The sequence below is a fragment of the Eulemur rufifrons genome, chromosome 3 (genome assembly GCF_041146395.1).
Source record: "Eulemur rufifrons isolate Redbay chromosome 3, OSU_ERuf_1, whole genome shotgun sequence".
NCBI classification, from domain to species: Eukaryota; Metazoa; Chordata; class Mammalia; order Primates; family Lemuridae; genus Eulemur; species Eulemur rufifrons.
The window spans coordinates 57,549,050-57,572,890 of NC_090985.1; the positions used below are offsets into that span (position 1 = coordinate 57,549,050).

Here is a 23,841-nt window from a genome sequence, read left to right on the forward strand (position 1 = left end):
AGAGTCTCACTCTGTTGCCTGGGCTAGAGTGCGGTGGAGTCAGTCTAGCTCACAGCAACCTCAAACAAACTCTGGGGCTCAAGCAATCCTACTGCCTCAGCCTCCCGAGTAGCTGGGACTACAGGCATGTGCCACCATGCCTGGCTAATTTTTTCTATATATATTTTTAGTTGTCTGGTTAATTTCTTTCCATTTTTTTTACTAGAGACGGGGTGTCGTTCTTGCTCAGGCTGGTCTCAAACTCCTGACCTCAAGCCAGAGTGCTAGGATTACAGGCGTGAGTCACCTCGACCGGCCCCTTAGTACTCTTTTTAAAACAGCTGTAGGAGTTTCCTTCACTTACAAATTTTCTACCTCTTTTCAATCCCATCCACTGATGCCAGCCTAATCTTTTAAAAACATATCTTTGAGCATATCATGTTCCTGCTTAAATGGTTCCAGAATAAAGTTCAATTCTAACCCTTTCTTGGTTTCACCCTAATCTACTTTTTCAATCTCATTTGCAACCATGAACCTATGTTGGAAGCAGAAAGCCCACTCATTTCCTTCTGCGATCAAAGGACTAGTGAAACTGCTGTGCTTTCAAACGTTCTGAATAGAACTTTTAAGAAATGAAAGAGCCAACATATAGCAGAGCAAAATACGGAAAAACGAAATGAGAATGAGTCCACAGCTCCCACTTTCTACCTAGTACTCTCTCATCTGAGAGACTACATTTCAGCATGGAAAGATATCCAGCCTTTCCACTTAGGAAGGCTCTCTGTTCCTTTCTCTTTTGATGATTTATTAATCAACCACAGTGCTGCTCACAAAGTAAACAGAGGGAAGAATGAAAGGGAAAAAAGGGTCTTAATCGCAAAATTCTTAACTTTGGAGGGGTGTGTCAATACATATTTCATCTATGCTGTTAATCTCAGTCGCAAAGCGTTAGCACGGGAGGGCTCAGGGTCTCTAATCACTAGTACTAAGACATCTAAAAAAAAGAGAATAAACTAAAAGCTATGTAGGTCATCTTAGACCCGCTAGTAAAAAAGTTTGTTATGGAGTAGAAAAATTAAAATGATCGCGAAAACGAGACCTGAGGAATTCATGTGCGCTCTTAATATCAATAACCCCCTCTCCAACACTAGTCCTACATTAATAAGGACTGGGACTGACTGGACCAACCCTTTTTAAAATGAAGACATAAGAGCCTCACTCCTCTAAAAAATTCCTGCTGCTCTATATTGCAACGTACGAGCACGGAGGACATTTTTATGCGGTCACAAGCCTCTTTAACCACCCGAACGCTGGGCCGATCTTTCCCGGCCAGGAGGAACTCGTTTCCATAAATGAGCACCAGGAGCCTCAGTCTGGGAGGACAGTCCCTGGGCGCAGACTACAGTCCTCACAAAGCAGACTGATCTCGACCAGGAAAGCTTCAGCGATGGCGTCCACAGGCTTCCCCGACTTGAGGCACTGCAGGGGTCGCGCCACCTCTGGCCTAGGGCCGCCCTCGGAGATGCCGCCAGCGCCGAGCGAGGCGCAGCTCACAATGCGCTGGGGCCTGCCGCCGCGTGAGCGCAGGCGTCCGCTGGGCGGTGGCGCGGGGCGCGCGGCGAGCTCAGTCGAGCCGCCTCCCCTCTCCCCCGCCCTGGGCCGCGCAGCTGGCCCTCCGCCTGCCGGGGAGCAGCGGGCGGCGGGAGGGCGGGAAAAGGCCCGGCCAGTCGGCACCTGCAAGACCCGGCCGCGCTGCGCTCCTCCCCTTTCGCCCTCTCGAGTCAGGGCTCCTTCCTCTTCCGCCCCTTTGCGTCTCCCCGGGCTGCAGCCGGGCTCCGCCCCGCTCGCGCGGCTGCCGGGCCGGCTGTGACGTCACAGGGTCCCGCCCCTTGTTATAAATACTGGCGTCGCCGGCACCACCTTCCCACACTCTCTGGCTCTCCTCAGGGCTGCACTGTTTCCTTTTTTTTTCCCCCTCTTGCTGTCGCCTTCTTTGCCTCTTCTCATCCTTTCTCGCTCTGCTACTCTGCGGTGTGACGAGGCCGAATCCCTTCCCCACCCAGCCCGCGCCTTTCTTCTTTTGCCCGCGCTGTTCTATTTCTCTCCTCCGGCCGCCGCCGCCACTGCTGCACAGCTGGTGTCGGTGCCGCGCTTTTTCCCCCACGTCGTTCCCGCAGCCTATGGCCCAGGCCGCCTTGGGTATTTCTGCTCAAGGTAACCACATCCCTCTTTAAAAATTCCGCCGAAAAAGAGAAGACGCTTTACCCGACTCTTTGGGCCGTTATCTCACGTGAGTACCGAGCCGAGGGGCGCGGGGCGGCGCGGGAGGGGCCAGGGCACGGGGCCGGCCTCGGGGGGGCGGCAGGTGCCTCCGGCTGGGCCCCGCCGCCCTCGGGCGTCCCCGCTGCGCCCGGGGCCGGCCGCCTCGAACATGGCGGACGGCGGCGTGTGTGGCGGCTGTCTGTGCCGCTGGCGGCGGCAGGCTGCGCCTCGGGACCCTCAGGCGGCCGCCAGACGTTCGGCCGAGCCGGAGCCGCTGCGGTTGGGGCGAGGGGGCGTGTGCGTGTCAGGGCGCGCGCGGGGGTCTCGCCACCGGGGGTCGCGGCTCCCACCCCTCTCCCGTGGTGCATTGCTGTTTCCGGGGAGGGGGCCGGCCGCAGCACTCTGGGGCCGGGGTCCCGCAGCCCCGGCCCCGCGCTGGGACGCCGCCTTTGCCTGCTGGAGTCCGGTGGGCGGGCGGCGCCCTGGGCTGCAACGGCCGGGGTCTTGGGTTATGAATGGAGTGGGGCGGGCTCGGCGCTGGCCTCTGGTGACAGCTGCGGAGGAAGTCGGATTCTTGGGGGAGGGGGAGTTCGGGGAGCGCGATTCCCCTCTGGTGGAGGAAAGTTGACGCCACTCGGGGCCTGGCGCCGGGGAAGCCCCGGTGTCAGGTAGCGAACGAGAGGCCTTTGGCCCCTTTCTGGAAGCCTCGGGGCTGCTGCTCCGCCCCTGCGGCGCTCCTGATTGGGCTAAGTCGCCTTCACTCACCCCAGTCACCTCCTGGAGCCTAAGGATTAGTCACCATGGCTTCGTTTTCCCGTCCGCGCCACGGTTCCTGGGCAAAAAGAGGGAGAAAGAATGGCAGGCTGGGGTGGCTTATCGAGTACTATGTGGTTGCCAGCAGTTAATGGTGGTGACGTGTTCTAACCCTTACATAGTGTATATCCTGAACGTGTGTTTCTCAGACTAAGCTGCTGGTTCAGAAACCTGAAACGGTCAGGGACAGAGTTTACAGCCCCATGATGTTTCAGCACATTTACCTGGATTTTGTGGTGGCATCTTGGATACGTTAAAATTCTGTGTCCCGTCGTGTTTCCACAGTGAATCCCCCATAGGTGGAAATCTGAGGACTCAAGGGAGACAGAATTGCTGTGTGCTCAGCAAAGGTTGATGTGGACTAGCCTGGCAGAAATATGGCTAATGATTGTCTGGAAAGGCCCTAATAATTCTTTAGTTTCTTTTACATATATGAGAGTGTAGACAAATGAGCCCTGAGGAGTTTTTACATTAAGTAGGAAAGACAGACTCCTAAATAAATGATTATAGGTGATAAGTGAAATCAAGTTATCAGTGCCTTTCTCCCCCAAGGTTTTACATAGATTTTCTAGGTGGTGGTACCTTCAAGTAGATTCTTCAGTTAACATTTGCCTTGTTTGTATTTGCCTTATCTTATTTTTTGATTCGTTTCAAAGTAAGTTGGAGACAGCAGAATGCTTCACCCCTCCAAACTTAGTATGTGCATGTCATTACACGTAGCTCAATACTGTTTACTGTTTTTTAAATTTGGGGGCGCTAAAATTCACATAACACTAAAACCCACAGAAAAAAAACAAAAATTCATCTGTGTAATCCAGACCCCTATTAAGATGTAGAAAGTTGCCATGGCCCCAAAGTTTTTTCTTGTCCCTTCATACTGTTTCCCACTCCCCACAGAGGCAACCACATTTCTAATTAAAAAAAAAAACATAGATTAGTTTTGCCTGTTCTAGAACTTTCACATAAATGGAATCATACAGTATGCATTCCTTTGTGTAAAAGGCTTCTTTGGCTCAGCACATTTTTGATATTCATCCATGTTGGATTTATCAGTGGATTGTTTCTTTGTATTGCTGAGTAGTAGTCAAGTATATGAATACCTTGCCTGAAATTTTTTTTGAATAAACTTTATTTGGGAATATTTTAGTTTTACAGAAAAGTTGCAAAGGTGGCGTTCCTCCATACTTCTCAGCCAATTTACCTTATTATTAATGTCTTACCACATCATAGTATGTTTGTCAAAACTAAGAAACTGATTTTGATACTATTTACTAAATTCCAGACTTTCTGGATTTCAACAGGTTTTCTTTAATGTCCTTTTTCTGTTCTGGAATCCAATCCAAGGTACTACATTGTATTGTCATGTCTTCCTCAGTTTGGTCTGTGGCAATTTTCTCAGTCTTCCCTTGTTTTTCATGACTTTGACAGTCTAGAGGAGTACTGGCTGGGTATCTGGTAGAATACCCACCTCCCCCCAATTTAGGTTTGTCTAGTGTTTTTCTCATGATTAGACTGGGGTTTGGGGTTTTTAGATAATACCACAGAGCAACTTAAAAAATCATTGGTAAAGGCAATGTGTGTTCAGAGAAATAGTGATAATTTTGAGATGCTAAGTTTTGGGTAGCTACTGTCAAAGTACAGGGTTTTTTGGTGTGTCTTCCTGGCCTACTGACTCAGTCAGGTCTTTGCCGTACTATTTTCTAAGGTGGTGTGGTAGAGAATTCTCTGCAAATGATTTTTAAGGAGCTTGATTGCAATGTTTACACACCATTTTAAATGAGAGTAATCTGTCTTTTATTCTATACTGCTTTTTCTCCGTTGTTCTTCCTGTTTTATTATCTTAAGGGTTCCGATTTTATCTATCCTATGTGTAAATGTCCTGCTTACCCTATGTACCCCTTTTATTTTTTCTGTTAACATGTGCCTTTCAAATTTGGGGACCTTCATTTTCTACCACCACTATCTTTGTGTTAAATGGAAATGTTTTAGAGATCTCACTGAAGAACATTCTTGAATGTCTGAAGTTTAATGTCCTTAATGTTTCAGGTCACTGCTCTTGGGTTGCATTAAGCAGCAAAATAGCTGTGGATGTGTAGCAGGGAAGAGATGAATAATGTTTCACCTAGGATAATTATCGTATTCCTTACAATAATTGAGAATGAATTGTCCCCAGCATGAGCGCTTTTTATTTATTTTAAAAATTATCTTCGTGTGGGAAGAATTGGACTGTTTGTTATGGAGTAATACATTGTTTGGAATCTAACATAAGGTTATAATCATTGTTGCATGCTGGTTTGGGTTCTTTCCTCATCATCTGTAAGTGTTCTTGAGAGTGTGATCAGTTTCCCCTATTAGAGGAACATTTTACCTCCCTCAGGGGTGCCTTGATCCTGATTGAGGTGAGGTAAGCTTTAGGTATTAATTTCTAGTTTTATAATTTTCTGGTTTCCTTCTTATTCACCCTTTTCTAGCAAATACTATTAGTTTATATTAAACAGGAGCCACTGAATTAAATAGAAATAGAGGCATAGCATTTTAGCTCAGAGGTGCTAATAAGTCCATCCGGTCAAACCGTAATGGGTAGTAGCCATTTCTACACTTACTGAGCATTTTGTGTAGTATGTCAAGCACTTTGACATTTATTTGCTCCTGGTGTTGATGGAGTGAAGTAGGTCTAAATAGATAGATATGAGGAGATAAAACTTAAAAGGTTACTTGCCTAATATTATAAGGTAGTTCCCAAAGATTATTTCAGTTGCATAATTTATTAGCTAAGTCATAAAATCTTTTGCTTATCTTTTTGGTATTGTAGTGGTATTTTATACTTTAAGCAAAGAAGAATTTGTTCTGGGTAGTTCTATCTAGACTATTAGGTCATGCTAGAACATTACGCATATAAAGTCTTGCATATACACCAGATTTTTGAGGGTACTTGGAAATTTTTACATTTTAGGCCACTTAAAAATTTGGGTTTTAGGGGACAAATAAAAAGCAAAAATGAAATTAGATAAAGGCAGGAAACACATGAGAAATAACTTGGTAAGATGGCTGTGACATCAAGTTCTGTGAATTTTGTAGTACAGCAGCTTGGAAATGTTGAGTGTAACAAATTACTTGGGTAAGTCCTTTGAAAACATCATTTGTGTAATGTGACTTTAATGAAACACACTATTAAAACTAACACTTATTCTACAGCTCATCTTTAAGTCAACTGAACATTTTTTTTTAACACAGGGCTATCTACTATTTCTTTTATTTCCTTCTTTAGGGCGAACTTTCTGACCAAGTATACAACTACCCAGAGGGCCTAGGAGAAGTGCTGTATAGAGAGCAGTTTGACTTCAACGCTGAGCCACCTTGGGAACCTAGCTGATGATAGGGGGGTTCCATCTCCCAACTTGTCCATGTAAGTATTTCACATCCATGAGGGACTTGTAAGATGAAGTAAAGTGCTATGTTGCTTAGTATTTTTCAAAATTTGAAATTATATTTACCTCTTTAAGTGCAGTGACCCTTAAGCTCTTTAAAGTTCTAAAATAGAGATTTAATAATTACAAGTTACAGACATGACTGATTTAGTTATATGCACTGTTTATCAATGACTGGATCACTTAAAACTTTATTTTGAATATATAACAAATTATTGCTGTATTAAGTATATATTACAGGGTAAGTTGTAGGAAATACTAGTTTAGGTTTTAATATAGTGGATGTTAGAGAGGGGTTTGGGATTTAAATTATAGTTTATCACATCATTCAACCATTTCACTTAGTGGATTTGAGTATTTGGGCTTAATCAGAAATCAGACATTTTTAAATAGAGCAAAAGATTCTGCTCTCATTCCACTCGTGAAGTTATACCCCGGAGCATGGGATATGAAAGATAAATCTAAGTTCTTGTTTTTCTAGTTATGAACATCTTGCCAGAGTCAATGTGATTTTCTAGAATTTATTCTCTTTCATAAGATGATTTATGTAATACTCAGCTATTGGGGGGGAAATGACTGTTTTTAGAGGACTTACTGAAAGTTGATATAGATACATAAATATATATATGTAGATATCTATCTCCCAGCATGCCACCTTTTGAACATATTTTCAAAGATAATTTTTTGATTATACTTGATTTTCTATGTATGGATTTAATTTTAGAATGGAGCCCCTGTGCAAAATGCAGTTCCACAGTAAACTTTGGATTTGAGCTTCTGTGGTTTCATTTAACAAATTCATAGTATATAAACTTCTTGCTGTTGAAATTTGGATATTTTTAACTTGGCCAGAGACTTGGAGGGAATAATAGCATTAGCTTTCCTGAAAATTCAGGAGAGCCGAGGGTATTAATTTAGTGTTTCTTTAGTCTGATCTTGTTAAACAAATTCTATTGAATAAACCTGTTTGTTCTCATTTTAGAGTATGTATAGCAAATCTTTTAAATACATTTGATGTTAATACATATTAGAATTTTAAACTCAAGTTTTTATGGCTAAAATGAAGGAAAAGCAGTTTAAATAGTAGGATTTCTTGAAAGTTCTGACTTGCAATAATTGTAGTGTTTCTCGTACTCTTTTTCCTACCTGTGTAAATTTGAGCAAATTGCTTATTTTTTCAATCCCAGCGATAAAGTTGGGGCTAAAACAGTTCTTTTAGTCCTAAACTGGCATGATGATTTCTTTATGAGTGTATTATGGTCTTTGTTTATGCAGCATAGTCTTTGGATGAGCTGCTGAGTTAGCATTGTCTCCTAGGACAGAAATAGGAAATCTCAGCCCCACCCAAACCTGAATCAGAATCTGCATTTTAACCACATCTCTTGTATACATGTTAAAGAGAAGCAAGGTTGTCACCTCTCAGTAGCAAGTCAAGTCAGTTATCTAATTTTTGTTTGTCCATCTATGTTCTACTTCTGATATACATGATGTTTTTCTCCTAAGTTGGCTTGGAACTATTTTGGGGGTGGATTCTAGTTGCCATCATAGTCATGAGTAGATTCTACAGTGGAAATTTAGAAAAAGCTTCATCTTTTGAGGACAAAAGACCAGAATAAAGGAGATAAGCATTCTTTTAGTTAAGAGTCTTGCTCTAATGGAAACTTAACCCTGCATTGTTTTAATATTTCTAGTGGTATTTCCTCTTAGAGACTTGAGACATTGGTCTCAATATATCAAGGAGCTGATATATTAATGATTTTTGCCAACTCAGGGAAAAGTGGTCTTTAGAACAATGAATAATATTGTAGAGTTCAGTCCATAATGTCACCCTCTCTTTAGGGGTGGGGAGGATGGGAGCAGATAGGATACACACTGAAGATATTTATTATTCCATGGGTTCTGGCAGCCAGAGTACCTGAATCTTAAATTTATTATGGCCAGATACAATGTATATTATGGTAAACAAAATTCTAGTACTTGATTCTTTGCGATAAAGCTACAGGTCCACAATCCCTTGTTCATATAATTCTGGAATCCAAAAAAACCCTTAAATTTATTTATTTATTTATTTATTTATTTTTTAATGAGACAGAATCTCACTCTGTTGCCCAGGTTAGAGTGCCGTGGCATCAGCCTAGCTCACAACAACCTCAAACTCTTTGGCTCAAGCAATCCTGCCTCAGCCTCCCAAGTAGCTGGGACTATAGGCATGCGCCACCATGTCCGGCTAATTTTTTATATAAATATTTTTTAGTTGTCCAGCTAATTTCTTTCTATTTTTTTAGTAGAGATGGGGTCTCGCTTTTGCTCAGGCTGGTCTCGAACTCCTGAGCTCAAATGATCCTCCTGCCTCGGCCTTCCAGAGTGCTAGGATTACAGGCGTGAGCCATCGCGCCTGGCCCCACCCTTAACATTGTTTTAAATAACTTCCTTTGTATGACCTAAACTAATTTGGAAAAAAAAAACCACTTGACCTGAATCTGTGCTGATTTGAGCCTATTTTTGTCTTTACTTATCCCATTTAGTGTTAATATTCCTAAATTTTGCTGCAGAAATATTGTGATTACAGGGTGCTGACTCACATTCTCCCGGAAAGTATTATATAATATATATGAAGTGCTTGTACTACATTACTGTTCTAAAATCTGAGAAATTCTGAATTCAGAAGGATACCTAGTCCCAAAGGTTTCTTGACTAGAATTAGTAAAAATGGCAAGAGAAAATTCCACATTCCAGAAATGTGTTATCCTTGTATCAGTAACAGTTTGCTCTACCAGACACTGAAATCCTGAGATTTTCTGTGGATCAACAACACTACTTGGCAACAATTAAAAGGACTCAAAACATTGGCCTTCATGGAAATTACATGGCACATAGCATTGCAAAGCATGTAGCTATATGAACTCTTTTTGAACTGTGTTGTACTCCAATACCCCAGTAGAATTTCTGTGCAGGTCGTCTGAGCTCCAGGATTTGGCTTCAGGGTTAGGTTTTAAATCTCGGAACCATCTGAATTTTGAGATAGTTCATTCCATTAAGAATCTGGAAACTTCTGGAAGTTGCTTACATAATTTTTTTCTTTCAAAACTTCCTTAGAATATGTGTACGATGGAGTATGTGAGCGCTGTAAGAATATCTTGACAAAATAGATTAATGTCAATATTTCATATTAAAGTGATGAGCTCCCTAGTTGTGGAGAAGTTTCTACATGTCTTAAAAAATTCTTTAGGGCTTTAAGCTGGAGTATAGTTATTCCAGTGGGCTAGTTTTCAATTCATTTCAGCTATAGGTCCAATTATGATTAATAAATTAGCTAATGGAAAATAATTTAAAACTTAAGAAACTAAATTTGCTTCTAGCAATTGCTTCTACTAGTGGATCTGATGATAAAGTTGGATTGAATTGATCATTATCATATACCTTTTAACGTGTTGTAAGTATGGAAAAGGGAGTCAATTAATAGATTTGTTTAAATGGACTCTTAAAGTTTGCTTAAAATTATATTTTTACCTCATTGTCATTAGTTGACTCTGTATGTTCATGTAGGAACTTCATAAGAACATCAGCATTTTAAATACTCGTAGTCAGCCTTACTTTTAGTATTTGCATGTGCCTTAATTGGACTTGCCCTACCTAAGTTAGAATTGTTTTGACTAGGAAAAAATGTTCTTTGTTAGTGCTCCTTCCTCATGTTTCACTGTTGTCAGTAGAAAAGGGAGGTTATTGACCCTGGTTATGGAGAAAAGGGGGAATTTTAGTTATGATATTTGGTAATTTAAAGACACTGTGATGCAGGCAAATTCAACAGAACATTCATGGAGCTTGATGCTCTTTGACCAAAAAGATGAATAAAACTGAGGCCAAGGAGGGATGATTGCTTGAAGTCAGGAGTTCAAGACCAGCCTGAGCAAGAGCGAGACCCCATCTCTACTAAAAATAGAAAAAAAAAAAATTAGCCAGTCAACTAAAAATAGAAAAAAAAAAAAAAAAATTATCCGGGCGTGGTGGCTTGCACCTGTAGTCCCAGCTACTCGGGAGGCTTACTTGAGCCGCCAGGAGTTTGAGGTTGCTGTGAGCTAGGCTGACACCACAGCATTCCAGCCTGGGGAACAGGGTGAGACTCTGTCTCCAAAAAAAAGAAAAAGATACTATCATTGAAATACACAGATTTTAAAGTATGTATATCCCCTTGGTGTGCATAAAGTAGTGTTTAATGGTGCTTCACTGCTTATGTAAAGTAACAGAAAAATATTCTGTACAAGCACAATGTGAATAAATGGCCTGTTAATGGATAAAAACAAGGTTTTAGGGACGTGGTGTTCTTACTTTGGTCGAATTTAGAATTTTTTATAGGAGGGTCAAAAGATTGGAAAGCAGTGTAGACCAATTTTTAAAGTAGATAAATGGTTTTTGCATTATCCACAGAGGATAGTTGAGCAGAGTGAATTAATAGCTTCTACCAGTCTATGTGTTCATCTCTTCTCCCAACCTGGTCTTATTTCAGAGTTTTCCACTTTGGGGTTTCTCCTGCTCTCCTTCTCAACCCCCATGAGGGGAAAAAACCATTTATGACAGTTAACTTACATTAAAGTAAATGAGGTATCGCATAAATGGTAGGCTGTTGTTCTAGGCTGGCCATTGTTCAGATAAGCCTAAGGAGGCTTTTCCAAGTGGTGTTGCTCACATACTGGTAAGGCCCAGGAAACACTGACATTTTTCCTTCCCCCATTCCAGGGTCATCCATGCCCACTTAAACATTTTGTCACAAGTTATTGAAGGAGAGATTTAGTCATACTTTAGCGTTCTTAGTATTATGCAGGAGTAGAAAATATTTGCATGGCATACTGAGTTACAAGGATGATCAACCTGCCCAGGCCATACCCAGCCACCATGAGGTTTTTGAAGTGCCTATAACTAACTGATTTGCAGCAGGAGCCAAGACAGCAAACCTTTTTGGAATGCTCTGGTCTAAACTTTTTGCTTTATCTTATGTGTAAGCACATATTTCGAGTCTCTGTTCAGGATTTACTTGCTATAAAGTTTTGTTACGTTTTGTCCACTTACTCTCTAGGTTTGTCAACTTGTAAAGTGATCTTTGTTACCTTGAACAAAGTCATTCTGGGGATGATGGGTTTTTATCTGTGATATGTGTGGTCTTGATCCCTAGAAGTCTGAAAATTTCTTACGAAAACAGCATCTTTTAGAACTCTTAGTTCAGAACAGAATCCACTGGACAGTTGGCTATTGAAATTTAATAAATTTAAACTAAATAAAATTAAAAATTCAGTTCCTCAGTTGCTTGAGCTCTACATTTCAAATGTGGCTAGTGACTATTTCAGTTATCACAGAAAGTTGTATTGGGCAGCAGTAATCTAGGATAATTATTATGAATGTGAGTAGCATTAGCCACAGTAATCTTAAAACATCTATTAATAAGAACCATACATGATAGACATTTTCTTTGTTCTTTCTCCTTAGATTTGTCTATTTAAAAAACCTGTTTCTTAATTGTAAGGGCTTTTTGATTTTATGTTCTCTTTGAATCCTTTAGTTGCCTAGCATGTTCTTAGGATACAGCTACTTAACAATGACTCTGTTCATATAGACTGAAATACTTACCTATTTCTTGCTCTTTTACTACAAGGATCCTCTGATACCCAGTTTGCAAAGAGCTCCTAAATAAGTATGGTAATCTTCATAGCTCGTTACCTCGGTTGAGCATGATGAGCACGTTACATTTGGAATGACAAAAAGTAGAATGGGACATCCTAGTACCTTAACATATAACAAAGCAATCCCCAAATAAACAGTCCTCAAAATGAGAGATGTTTGCTATCCTACATTTGTGAAGAGCTCTTAGGAATCAACAAGAAAAGGCAAAAACACAATAGAAAAATGAGCAAAAGGCTTGAAAACCATTTTCTGTTACCAACCTAGCAGATCCATTCCCAGGTATGTCCTGGGCTCTAGTCCCTAGGTCAGTGCTACTTAAACTGCCAGTCAGCAGAATAGGGTCTCTTGTACCAGAATGTAAAGTAGCATGCTACTACTGAACACTGTTTTAGGGTCACATAGAAGAATAAAACTGGATTAGAAAAGGTCTAAACATTCTAAGGGAAATGCATCCACCTGGGAAAGATATAGTAGGGGCCTCTGAGGTATTAAATCTAATTTCTTAGCAGCCTGCCTAGCCTGGTCGTGGCTATTATAATTAAATGTATGTTTTATATATAATTTTTCTTGAGAGGAGTAGGAGGCAGAAATTAGATTTGTCTTAAGCTAACCAAAATAGTACATTTCTTTAGAGGGTTATTCCCTATGCTGCTGCATTGAAACCAGGAGAGCTAGAAAACATAATATGGTTTATGTGCTTCATGTTGTATTATTGTAGTTATCTTTAATGTTATCACATCTTAATTGCCAAAAGGAATTCAAGTATGTTACTTGTGTGCAAGTACACACTTTCTCCAGAAAAAAATTTAGTCCTTCGTATTGAATAGTCAAGATACTTTTTTTTTTTGGAAACAGAATTTCACCCTGTTCCCCGGGCTGGAATGCTGTGGCGTCGGCCTAGCTCACAGCAACCTCCAACTCCTGGGCTCAAGCAATCCTCCTGCCTCAGCCTCCTCAGTAGCTGGGACTACAGGCACATGCCACCATGCCTGGCTAATTTTTTTTTTCTATTTTTGGCAGGGATGGGATCTAGCTCTTGCTCAGGCTGGTCTTGGAACTCTTGAGCTCAAGAAATCCTCCCACCTCGGCCTCTCAGAGTGCTAGGATTACAGGTGTGACCCATTGCACCCGGTCTTTAAGGGAGTTTAATCATGTCCCTCTCAATATATATTCAAAATGATACCGATTGCTGTGACAATTCTGTATTTTGTTTTCTCATTAGGATGATATTTTAACATTTATTGTGAGGTATTTCACTGGGCAACCTTTTCATAAGTATTTCATACTTGGCCTGATGGGCTTATTCCCTTTAGAGGTCCCCGTGCATGCCTTGTATATCTCTTGCTCGGTCTCCCATCCAAGTACTAACCAGGCCTCCTGCTCGTTCTTGTTCTTCTCTTTAAAATAATTCTTAAGAAGCTGTCTTTAATGATCTTCCATTAGGGTTACTTAGTTTTTTCCAACCTCATCACCTGAAATATAAGTTTAAGGGTGTTTCTCGTGATTACTGGCTTTCCAGTTAAGCAAGCCCTGTCCTGATCATCCTTAGTACTTGATATGGGCTGTTTTTACTGTCCATCACTTGTTTTGGGGTCCAGTGTGACAAAAGTTTATGTGATCTTGGCATCACCCAACTTACTCAAACTTCCTTTTTTTAGTGGTTCAGGCCTGCTCTAGGCCTCACATCAATAGTGTCAGAGTCATCCTTTATTTGGAAGCTTCTTCTAGTACTTCTAGTCAATTACTTTTAAAGGTATTCTGTGTGGTAAGTAATATTTTTTTTCTGTTGTAGGTAGAATGCAGAGGGGACTTCAACAGAATTATCTGTTTTTAAAGCTGTGAGCTGAGCGCTAATTCATCAAACGCATATGTAAGAATAAAGGTAGAAATGCCCTTAGGCATCTTCAGAGATTACTAGTAGTAGTGTAAATTTCAAAATATCTAAAGTTCTCATTTTTAATGAGTAAAACTCCTTTTAGAAAAGTGATTGATGTGTTAAGGTTGGGTTTCCTGCTTAGGTGTCTCTGAAACAGTACTCTCAACCTTTCAGCTCTCCCTGTTCTACTTCCAGGGAGGTCTCCACTTCAGAAATCCAAGACTCATATTCATCCAGCTTGGTGTCAAGTGGGCTGTTGCTGCCAGAATTATCTTGTGATTATTTGAGAGATGTATCAGTTTCTTCTGAAGTACAATCAACTGTAGAAGCCTTTGTAGCAGGTGTGTAACAAGGCAAGTGCCCAGCTGCTGCAGCCACTACTCTTAGAGCTACCCTCTCGGTGAACATGAGGACTCAGCAGCCTCATGAAAGGCTCCGGGGAGCAGTTTGTGGTTCTTTGGAACCTTTTGTTTCCTTTGGCAGTATTACCAAAAAACACCAGTATGAAGGTGTAAATAAGGAATGTTATACATTTTTTTCTTCCCAGCTATGAGGAAATTACTTACTAATACAAGTAGTATTTTCATTATAGCTACTGTATTAGTGTAAAATAACCGGAGCTTTCTCTCAACAAGGTGTTTGGTTGTGGAAATAGCTTAAGAGTACTTGAGTAGAGAACACCTTCTAGTGCCTGTTGATACCAATAAACATCAGAGCTTTTATTAAAAATAGATTTTCTGTTAAGTCTTGAAGCATTTTGATGAAGACATTCTAAGATTTACATAGAGTAGATATTTAATTTTTTTTTTTGTTTTTTCTCTGTGACCCAGGCTAGAGTGCAGTGGCACAATCATAGCTCACTGTTACCTCGAACTCCTGGGTGCAGGCGATCCTCCTGAGTAGCTAGGAGTAGCTGGGACCATAGGCACGCACTACCATGCCCAGCTAATTTTTAGTGGGGTTTTTTTTTTTTTTCTGATAGAGACAGTCTTCCTATATTGCCCAGGCTGGTCTTGAACTCCTATCCTCAAGCCATCCTCCCTCCTGGGCCTCCCAAGGCACTGGTATTACAGGTGTGAGCCACCATGCCCAGCCTAGATTTTTAAAAGTTTAGTGCAACTAATTCAAGGTCCACCAGCACCAGACCATAGTATATATAGTGGTCCATAATGTGTTGGAGCGAGTAAATCAGTCCTATTTCTAATGTGTAAGCCAGAAAAAGTAGTGTAGTACTATTGAATTATTATTGCCACCCAGAATTGCAGGTAGGTTTGGTATATTACCTTGGTTTGAGTTTGCATTCTTAGTGGACAGGATGGAGAGTTCCTAGAAAAAGAGTCCCTGTGGTGTTCAAAATTGAGGTGTATTAACTTGGTATATCTGGCATAAGGTATGAACTCTGCTCATCCCCAACACATGCACGCTTATTTTTATGCTGACTCCCTAGAACGTGCCGTGTCTCAGATTTTTGGTTTAACATATTATCACTAATTAATGGCTCTTAAAAACACATTTTAGCAAAATATTTCTTTAGTGTTTTAAGTAAGGCAAAAATTTCAGAACATAAACCTTTTTGTGACAGTGGAGCCGTATTGTATTTTTGCTAATGTATTAAGAAAATTGCAAGCAAAGACTCCCAGAGGTATGATTTTGAACTGCTTTTTAGGACTTCCTTCAGTGAGATAAGGGTATAATATTAGAAGTCGGAAAGACTCAGGTCACTATCAGCCTACCCTCACCCACCTATTTATTATCCCTTTTCAATTGTTGGAAATACTGGGCTTCCAAGTCATATTTCATTTGAACAAAGAAGTTTGTTGGCTCAAAGTATATTAGAAAACCTGTCTATTGGCTGGGCATCGTGGCTCATGCCTGTAATCCTAGGCTGAGGCAGAAGGATTGTTTTGAGGCCAAGAGTTCCAAACAAGCCTGGGGAACATAGCGAGACCCTGTCTCTACAAACAAAATAGAAAAATTAGCTGGGCATGGTGGGCTCACTCCCGCAGTCCTAGCTACTCGGGAGGCCGAGGCAAGGCAGGAGGATTGCTTGAGCCCAGGAGTTTAAGGTTGCAGTAAACTATGATGATGCCACTGCACTCTAGCCCAGGCAACAGTGGGAGACCTGTCTCAAAAGAAAAAAATATCTTACCATTTGGTCCATTCTTGACAGAAATATGTGGCACATGACTGTACATGTGGATCACTTGCACATTAAGAATATGGGCTCCTTATAAGAATGTAAAAGATGTATCCTTTTGTATTTCATAAGCTTAAAGATTGGGTTTTCATATTCCTGTGAGATGTACCTCCCTCAAACCTTGTTATGATGTTGACACATTACCTATCTGATGGCAAAACAGAACAGAAAGAATGAAAGATGGGCCTTCTTTTTCAAAACATTTCCAGGGAGTTCATTACCACCACCCCTAAGTTTAAGAACTCTCTACTCTTAGTGTTATGAAGTCCTTTGTCCATTTGTTTTTGAGCCCTACCCTGGGCTAGGAATTCATGGGGATCTCAAAGCCTTTAGGGAGGATCTGAGAGAGAAACCCCCATCAGAGCTTTATTAATATTGGTTTTATTTTAAATCAGCGATTTTATTGTGATTACTAATATGTTTAAGGAAACCAAGTAATGTTACATGTGCTACATCTATTTTAATGGTTTCAGGTGGGCCTTAATCCCTTTTATCAAGTAATGCCAATGTAGCAAGTGAATTTTATTTCATTTTTCCAACAGAGTCCTTTTATCAGCCAGCCAGGGGTTGGTTAACAACTCTGCAGTTACTTCTGAAGTGACAGTTCCATTTCAGAGATGAATATCCATTCTACAAGCATTGTATCTTTCCTTTAGAGCAGGGCATACTTTCTAATATTTTCATTTATATTGGTAGTATATTTTTATTCAGAATGATAGTACCATTATTTGTCATCTGTTTTGATTTGGACTTCAGTTGGTGTTTAAAATATTTCACTTCTATAACAGTCTAATTTATAGTGACAGGAAGCTGGTTAGTGGTTGCCTGGGGTGGAGTTGGGGATATGCTGCAAAAGGGACATGAGGGAACTTATCTTTATGGTAGTGGTCGTAACACAGTTATATACCTTTGTCAAAATGGGCACACATTATTGCATGTAAACTATTAATAAGTGGATAAAAAAATATTTCAAATTTGGGGTCTTAATATCTGACAGACAAAAGATACAGAGATATATACAGCAATATTAAAATGTAGGCAATAGTCATCTGAAAATGTCTGTGGTAATGGATACCCCAATTATCCTGATTTGATTAATTCACATTCTATACCTGTATCAAAACATCACATGTACCCTATGAAGACATACAACTATTATGTACCCATAATAAAAATTTTAAAAAAAGTCATATGAAGAAAGATAAAAAGGCTACTAGTAGGCATAAGAGATAGGATGTTTTATACCAGTGTGAGTAAACTTAGAGTTTATCAACAACCAAGGGGGTTGGTATGTCTGAAAAAGGTTAGTTGATTATGTGGATATCAAAAGAGACTGAGAGCTATGTTGGATTTCTAAAAAAGGAATCCTGTAGTTTATAGGGATGGGATGATGGGGAGGCAGGTTATCATTTTGTTTTAAACATGGTTTGATCACCACCATCTCTAGAGCACTTAACTATTCTGTGCCTCAGTATCTTGATGTGTAAAATGGGGATAAATACCATCATTGTTGGTTTAAAGGTTAAGAAAATTAATGTTGAATAGATAAAATACTTAGAACAGCACCCCACACAGTGCTATATAAATGTTTATTATTAGATTTAAGCTAGCGTAGCAGGCAGTGAGAATTGAGCCTACTAGATAATGTAGTTAGAAAATACTTGGGAAAGACATCTTTATCCATATGATTATACTAATACAGAAGAGGCTCTGAAAAAATATAGTAGGCATTCAGCAGGTAAGACTGACTGATTTAGATCCAGTAGACCCAATGTTTTCTTGAGTACTGAGGATCCTGAATGTTAGAGGAAAATTCCGCTTCCTATGAGAACCGTAGCTATAGGGAATTGAGCTTCATCTTGTCCTGACTTGAAAAGTAGACCTCTTGTATTTGGCAGTAGTTGCCTAAGTTGGTCAGTAATTGTGTTCAAGTAAGTACTAAATACTACATATATACTTAGAAGATATTACACTTGGAGACTGATGAACTGAGATACAGTAAGTCCTCTAACAACATCTGTAGGTTCTTGGAAACTGTGACTTTTAAGTGAAACGGCACACCGGAAGTCCTTGGAGAACATTGTTACAATGTCATTGCAGTGTTATTACAATGTTGTCATCATGCTAAGAAAAAAATTGGTTTCATTATAGGTCAGTTCACTTAAAGTAAGTGAAACTTTATTGTACTAGGAGAAAGATTTTTTTTATTTCAAAGTATATTTTATGTAGGCTACACATCTTGATTTAATATTTTTTCATCTAGTTAATAGAATAAGTGAAAGCTGGCTGTTCTGCCAAAAAGATGATGATGCTAAATGTAACAGAAGTTCTTACCTTACTTTTCTCTGGCCTTTATCTTTTCTATTGCTCTTAGTGTTTAGTTGATCCTCCTAAAATTGGTGTTCCAGCTAGAGTTTCATTGCGTAAAATAAATATGCATCCTCACCCTAAATGTCTACTTTGTGGGTGCAGACTTACATCAGTCCTGGTGTAACAACCTTTAGAGAATGTCCAGGCTGTGATTTGACTTCACTGCATAAGTATTAGGGCTCATTCAGATAGGCCTCAATTAACTCTTGATAAAATAAAAATAGCCTCAACTTTTCAGTTTCATAGCATGAAAGAGATATGATGAGTTGAACTGAATATAGTTGGTTTCTTAGAAATGAATCTGTATTAGTGTTTTAAAAGTTAAAACTAAGTATTGTTTGTATTCTGTGAAATTTGACTAACACTACAGCTTATTTAAAAGTTAGTTTTGGTGCAGCCAGAATGCTGACACTTTGGGAACCATTAGAATGGAGTATACTTTCAGGATGAGAGCCATCACCCAAGGATGAACTCTAGCATGAAGCAACAAGGAAGTGGAGGGGCGTGGCGGGAGAAATCAAGGACACAGGAAAGGCTGTGCAGATTTTAAAACAGGTTGCCAAGACGGCTGCTGTATGCCCATTTTTTTTTTAACTCTTTTACTTTTTTTCCTATTTTATTTTAATAGATTTAGAGGGTACAAGATGAATTCTGTTACATGTATATATATATTGTATAGTGGTGTCCTCGTTATTAATGTGGCAACCAGAAATCAGTATCAGGCAGTGAGTAATATCCCATCTGGAGGACTTGTTTTTATCACATTTATGTTAAATAATTTCCTAAATTAAACTAAGGACCAGTGAAATTCAGCAAAGAAAAACAGATGATGAAAATGTCAGTATGTGTTGCCCCAGAGAAGAATGAGTAACCTGGGAGAGGGAGGAGGTTTATTTGATTGATTGATTAGAAGGGGTAGGATTCAGCCTAAAGCTTTTTTAAAAATCAGATTTCTTAGTAGCTGGCTCACGATACATACAGATGCCTAGTAACTGGCTCAGGGTATGTGCTTAGCTTATACCTAGTTTCCAATTATGATAGCATTTTTGTTAATTAGCAACTTAATTTTACCTCTAGAAAAATTTTAATTCCCATGCTATGATTTTATTTTTACACAACCTTTTGAGGAAATAATTAAGATAGGTAGCTGAGGTTTAGCGAAATTGATGTAGGATCGCTGTACTATTAAATGGTGTAGCCAGGACTAGGTCTTCTGATTCCTACCTAGTCCAGTTATTTCAACAAATGAAGTCACTTCCTAGAGGTCTGTGTTGCTAACTCTATGTAGCTAGTACCATTTTAGTTTTAGACATAGGCAGTCTGTATCAAAGCTGTAAATTGTTTCCTAAAACCACCCTCTGCCCCTACTTATTTCTATTATTTTCACCAACTTTGAAATTTTTTTCAATGTGATAGTATTAAGTGGTTTTTGGGATTTTATTTATAAGACATGTATCTGCCGTTACTGGCTATGCTATGTATGTTATGTGGCTGGCATTATATTGGTGTTCAGTTTAATATTTTAATTTCTTGGCTGAAGATGCTTACTTCATTAGCTTTCTTTACTTAAAATGAGTACAATTATATGTGTTAACAGAAGCAGCACAAAATAAGATATGAATGATGGAGATTGAGTCTATAACTCTGGGTAAATAAGATGATCATAGAGGCTTGTAATATATTGTGTGCATATGTGGGTTACCCTTAAGAAGTTACATTGACATTGTTTTATAAATGTATAAAATAGATATTTACTCATTTTTTAAAATGGGTATTACAGAATATTGATAATCCATTGTTACTGAAAGTATTAAATGATTTCATGAATTCCTCATTAGGCACATAGCACACTTTCATTGACAAGTCATACATCATGTTTAACTATTGGAATAATAGACTTTGATTTAACTTTTGTTTTGGCAGTTTGTTGCATATTCTAAGGACCCAGACATAGGCTTGGTGGCCCGTCTCTTGTTTTTCCTGGTTTATGACTTTCGGCTTTGTGGAATACGGCTGAGATGAAAGGATTTATTGATGATGCAAACTACTCCGTTGGCCTGTTGGATGAAGGAACAAACCTTGGAAATGTTATTGATAACTATGTTTATGAACATACCCTGGTAAGTGTACCATCTCATATTTATCAAATATAGTGTTTATAATTCTCCAAATTCTAAAATATCAATGCTTTGTTAATTTCCAAGATATTCATCTGATAAAAGTACTTGGTTCAGATGTTAACTTTTCCAGGTTGTCTTAACTCTCCATCCTCACCCCAACCCCCACTCCCCTTGTGATATGATTCTCTTTTGGTTCCACATTTAAAAATACTTCCTGATAGCCCTTTCTCTGCTATGCCTTTTGGCATCTGGCTCTCATGTTCTATTTTATTGATGTGTTACCTGCCAACCTTCTAATTGGTATATGGCTTCATACTCATTTTTCTTAACCCTATTCTTCAGCAGATTTTAATTTACTTTCACATAATCTGAGTTGTGTACATTGACTGAGAATTTGATAATTTATACTGAATGCTTGCTCTCTACGGCCCCAGGAGACAACTTCTACCAAATGATATTCACTGCTACTTAAAGTCATTTATTTTCATTTTAGATTTACTGATAGTGTTATTTTCATTAATTCATGTACTGATTGAAATTATTTCTTTATTGGAGCTAATTTCCCGTGTTCTCCCAAACTTGTTGGAGAATTAGTTTCATGTTACTGGTTTTCAGTAATAGAATACTCAAGAAACTTCTCTCTCTTCTTGCCCTTCAGTCTACAGATGTGCTCACCCCAGCAAAAATCCCTTTATTTCTCTCTTCCTCTGCTATCAAACTTTGTGAAAATATAGTGACACTTGTCATACTATTCAACCATTTCCTGCCAAGCCACTCTTCAGTTAATTTTCTCATGTCACCAGGAAGCTCCTGGTCAAATTTTGGTGACCTTTCTCTTAGTCACTTAACTTTCCTCTTCTGACCTCTGCAACAGTTTTCTTGGGTCAGATACAAACCTTGAAATACTCCTGTCATCCATTCTTGTCCCATATACTAAATTATCCCACATTTAGTACATTTAGTGAGGGTTTGTCCTCATCCCTATTGTCTTCCTCTGGCAGTCTTGTCTAATTGTATGGCTCAAGGGTGGTACTTCTGTGGAGTTTTTTTTTTTCTCCTGAGTCACTCAGCCCTCCTGTTGTTTGTCCTCCCTTACTTGCCCTTGATCTTTCCTCCATAATGTTCTTGTATTCATTCCCCTCCTTCCTCTATGCCCATTATCTTAGTCTGCCTTTACACAACTACCTTTTCTGTTTTTGTTCTTTTTCCGTAGTTTGCTTAATTTTGTTGAATATTTATTATATACAAAGCTTCTCTGCTCCCTAAATTCTTTAGTTTTCCACTGCCTACTGAGAATTTTCCAGGCTCACATTGTGCCTAAGAAAGGAAACTGAATACCTTGTTGTTTTATCCCATTTCTCTTGCTGGTACCCATAAATATCTTATTTTTTTCCCCATCAAAGTAAATATAAAATTTCTGTTGCCAGTATACTATGGATGGCATATCTTGTGAGGATGGGCAACTTAATACAGCTGTCACCCGTAACCCATATTATACATTTATATTTTATCAATGTGGCAGTATATTCCAATAAGGAACATTTTCAAATAACATGGGCTACAGTTGAAACAGTGAAATTGTCTTCCTGGGTTCCCAAACAATGTTTGGATGTTGAACATCCTAAATAAGATTATTTTGTCTGCTGTCTAATGTTCAGTAATTTATGCTCTGGTCAACACATTACAGTCATGTTTCTAGTCCTACAATAGCCACAACTTTAAAATCATTATAGATCTCTCCCAGATCGCTAATTAAAATAAGTTTATTTCTGAGGGCAGATTATCCTTATTCAGGTTTATCTGACATTTGATATACTTCTGTGCTTAAATCTAATTTTTGCCATCTATGTGCACATAGACTAACAACTTTGTCGTCTTAAAAATGGTCTCCCAGTGAAGTTACTCTCTTTTATCATCTGTCTTAAGAGGCCATTTTAACGGAGATACTGTTTTGTTGAGCATTCTTGATTCTACTTACTCTATTAGGGAATTCTATCCTGAACTGCCAAAGTATTTTCAACAGTGGGGGAACCATGGGAGGAAATAGGTCTCTTTCTCTCAACTATCTAAAAAGTAAAATCAAGGCAGTTGATTCTGAAAGAGAACGTCACAGTAATTGATTTCTTTTTTTGGAGATGAGGTTTCACTTTGTCACCCAAGCTGGATTGCTGTGGTGTGATCATAGCTCACTGCTGCCTCAAAACTCCTAGGCTCAAGCAGTCCTCCTGCCTTGGCCTCCCAAAGTGCTAGGATTATAGGCGTGAGCTACCATGCCCAACATGATGTTAAAAATCTCAGAGAATATTTTATATGCCAGTGTGGCATGGCAAAAGGTCAGGTTTACAAAAGAAAAAACTAATGTGTTTAGATTCTTCTTTAATGTATAGTAGATCTTATTAAATTGCTATTAAGAAGCTTTAAATATACTAGCCTATGTAAATATATGTCTTGGCTCATGTGAAGGGAAAAAAGGATGTTCTTTTCTACTTATGATACTTTGTTTTCAGTGGTTCTTTGATCATGTTTATCTTTTTTCATAACCATAATAGACAGGAAAAAATGCATTTTTTGTGGGAGATCTTGGAAAAATTGTGAAGAAACATAGTCAGTGGCAGAATGTAGTGGCTCAGATAAAGCCATTCTACACAGTGAAATGCAACTCTGCTCCAGCTGTACTTGAGATTTTGGCAGCCCTTGGAACTGGATTTGCTTGTTCCAGTAAAGTAAGTATTTTTCATTTTTTCACTAAACTACAATTTAAAATCCATCTAGTTACAGCAGTAGGAGAACAAATGCAAGGAAGTTTGGCTTTTGAATGGTGTTTTTAAATAATTGCTTAAATTTGTAGTCTGATTGGGAATTTACAAACTTTTCAAGGGATAAAAGAGATAGTTTCAGTGTGATGAGTGTTTCAAAGCTTTCTTTTTATTAACGGAAAACCTTTATTTGTTCCTCATTCTTAGGCTAGAGCTAGTTCTAGACCAAACTACTGACTACGGCAAAATTTCTCTGGTACAAACAAGTCTTGCTCTGTTGCCTGGGCTAGAGTGCTGTGGCGTCAGCCTAGCTCACAGCAACCTCCAACTCCTGGGCTCAAGCAATCCTCCTGCCTCAGCCTCCCGA

The 23,841-nt window shown here is 39.4% G+C and overlaps 1 protein-coding gene and 1 non-coding gene across 12 annotated transcripts in view; both read left to right on the forward strand.

Annotated features, from left to right (window-relative positions):
• The first annotated feature begins 1,872 nt into the window (after positions 1-1,872).
• AZIN1 (antizyme inhibitor 1) overlaps positions 1,873-23,841 on the forward strand; it is a 33,429-nt gene continuing 11,460 nt past the window's right edge. For 3 of the 11 annotated variants that reach the window (XM_069465450.1, XM_069465440.1, XM_069465447.1), the window contains exons 1-5: positions 1,873-2,269; positions 6,323-6,460; positions 14,227-14,372; positions 20,522-20,718; positions 23,268-23,441. Coding sequence is in view for 9 of the 11 variants with exons in the window: in XM_069465440.1 (XP_069321541.1) it covers positions 20,617-20,718; positions 23,268-23,441 (276 nt within the window). In the remaining 2 variants the exon portion in view is untranslated. Of the gene's footprint in view, positions 2,270-6,322; positions 6,461-13,968; positions 14,038-14,205; positions 14,385-20,521; positions 20,719-23,267; positions 23,442-23,841 lie in introns of those variants that run through there. The other 8 variants (XM_069465443.1, XM_069465448.1, XM_069465449.1 and 5 more) reach the window with 6 other exon arrangements.
• LOC138382302 (small nucleolar RNA U13) lies at positions 16,281-16,382 on the forward strand. Its single transcript, XR_011233389.1, has one exon. It is a non-coding gene; the product is annotated as a small nucleolar RNA U13 (small nucleolar RNA).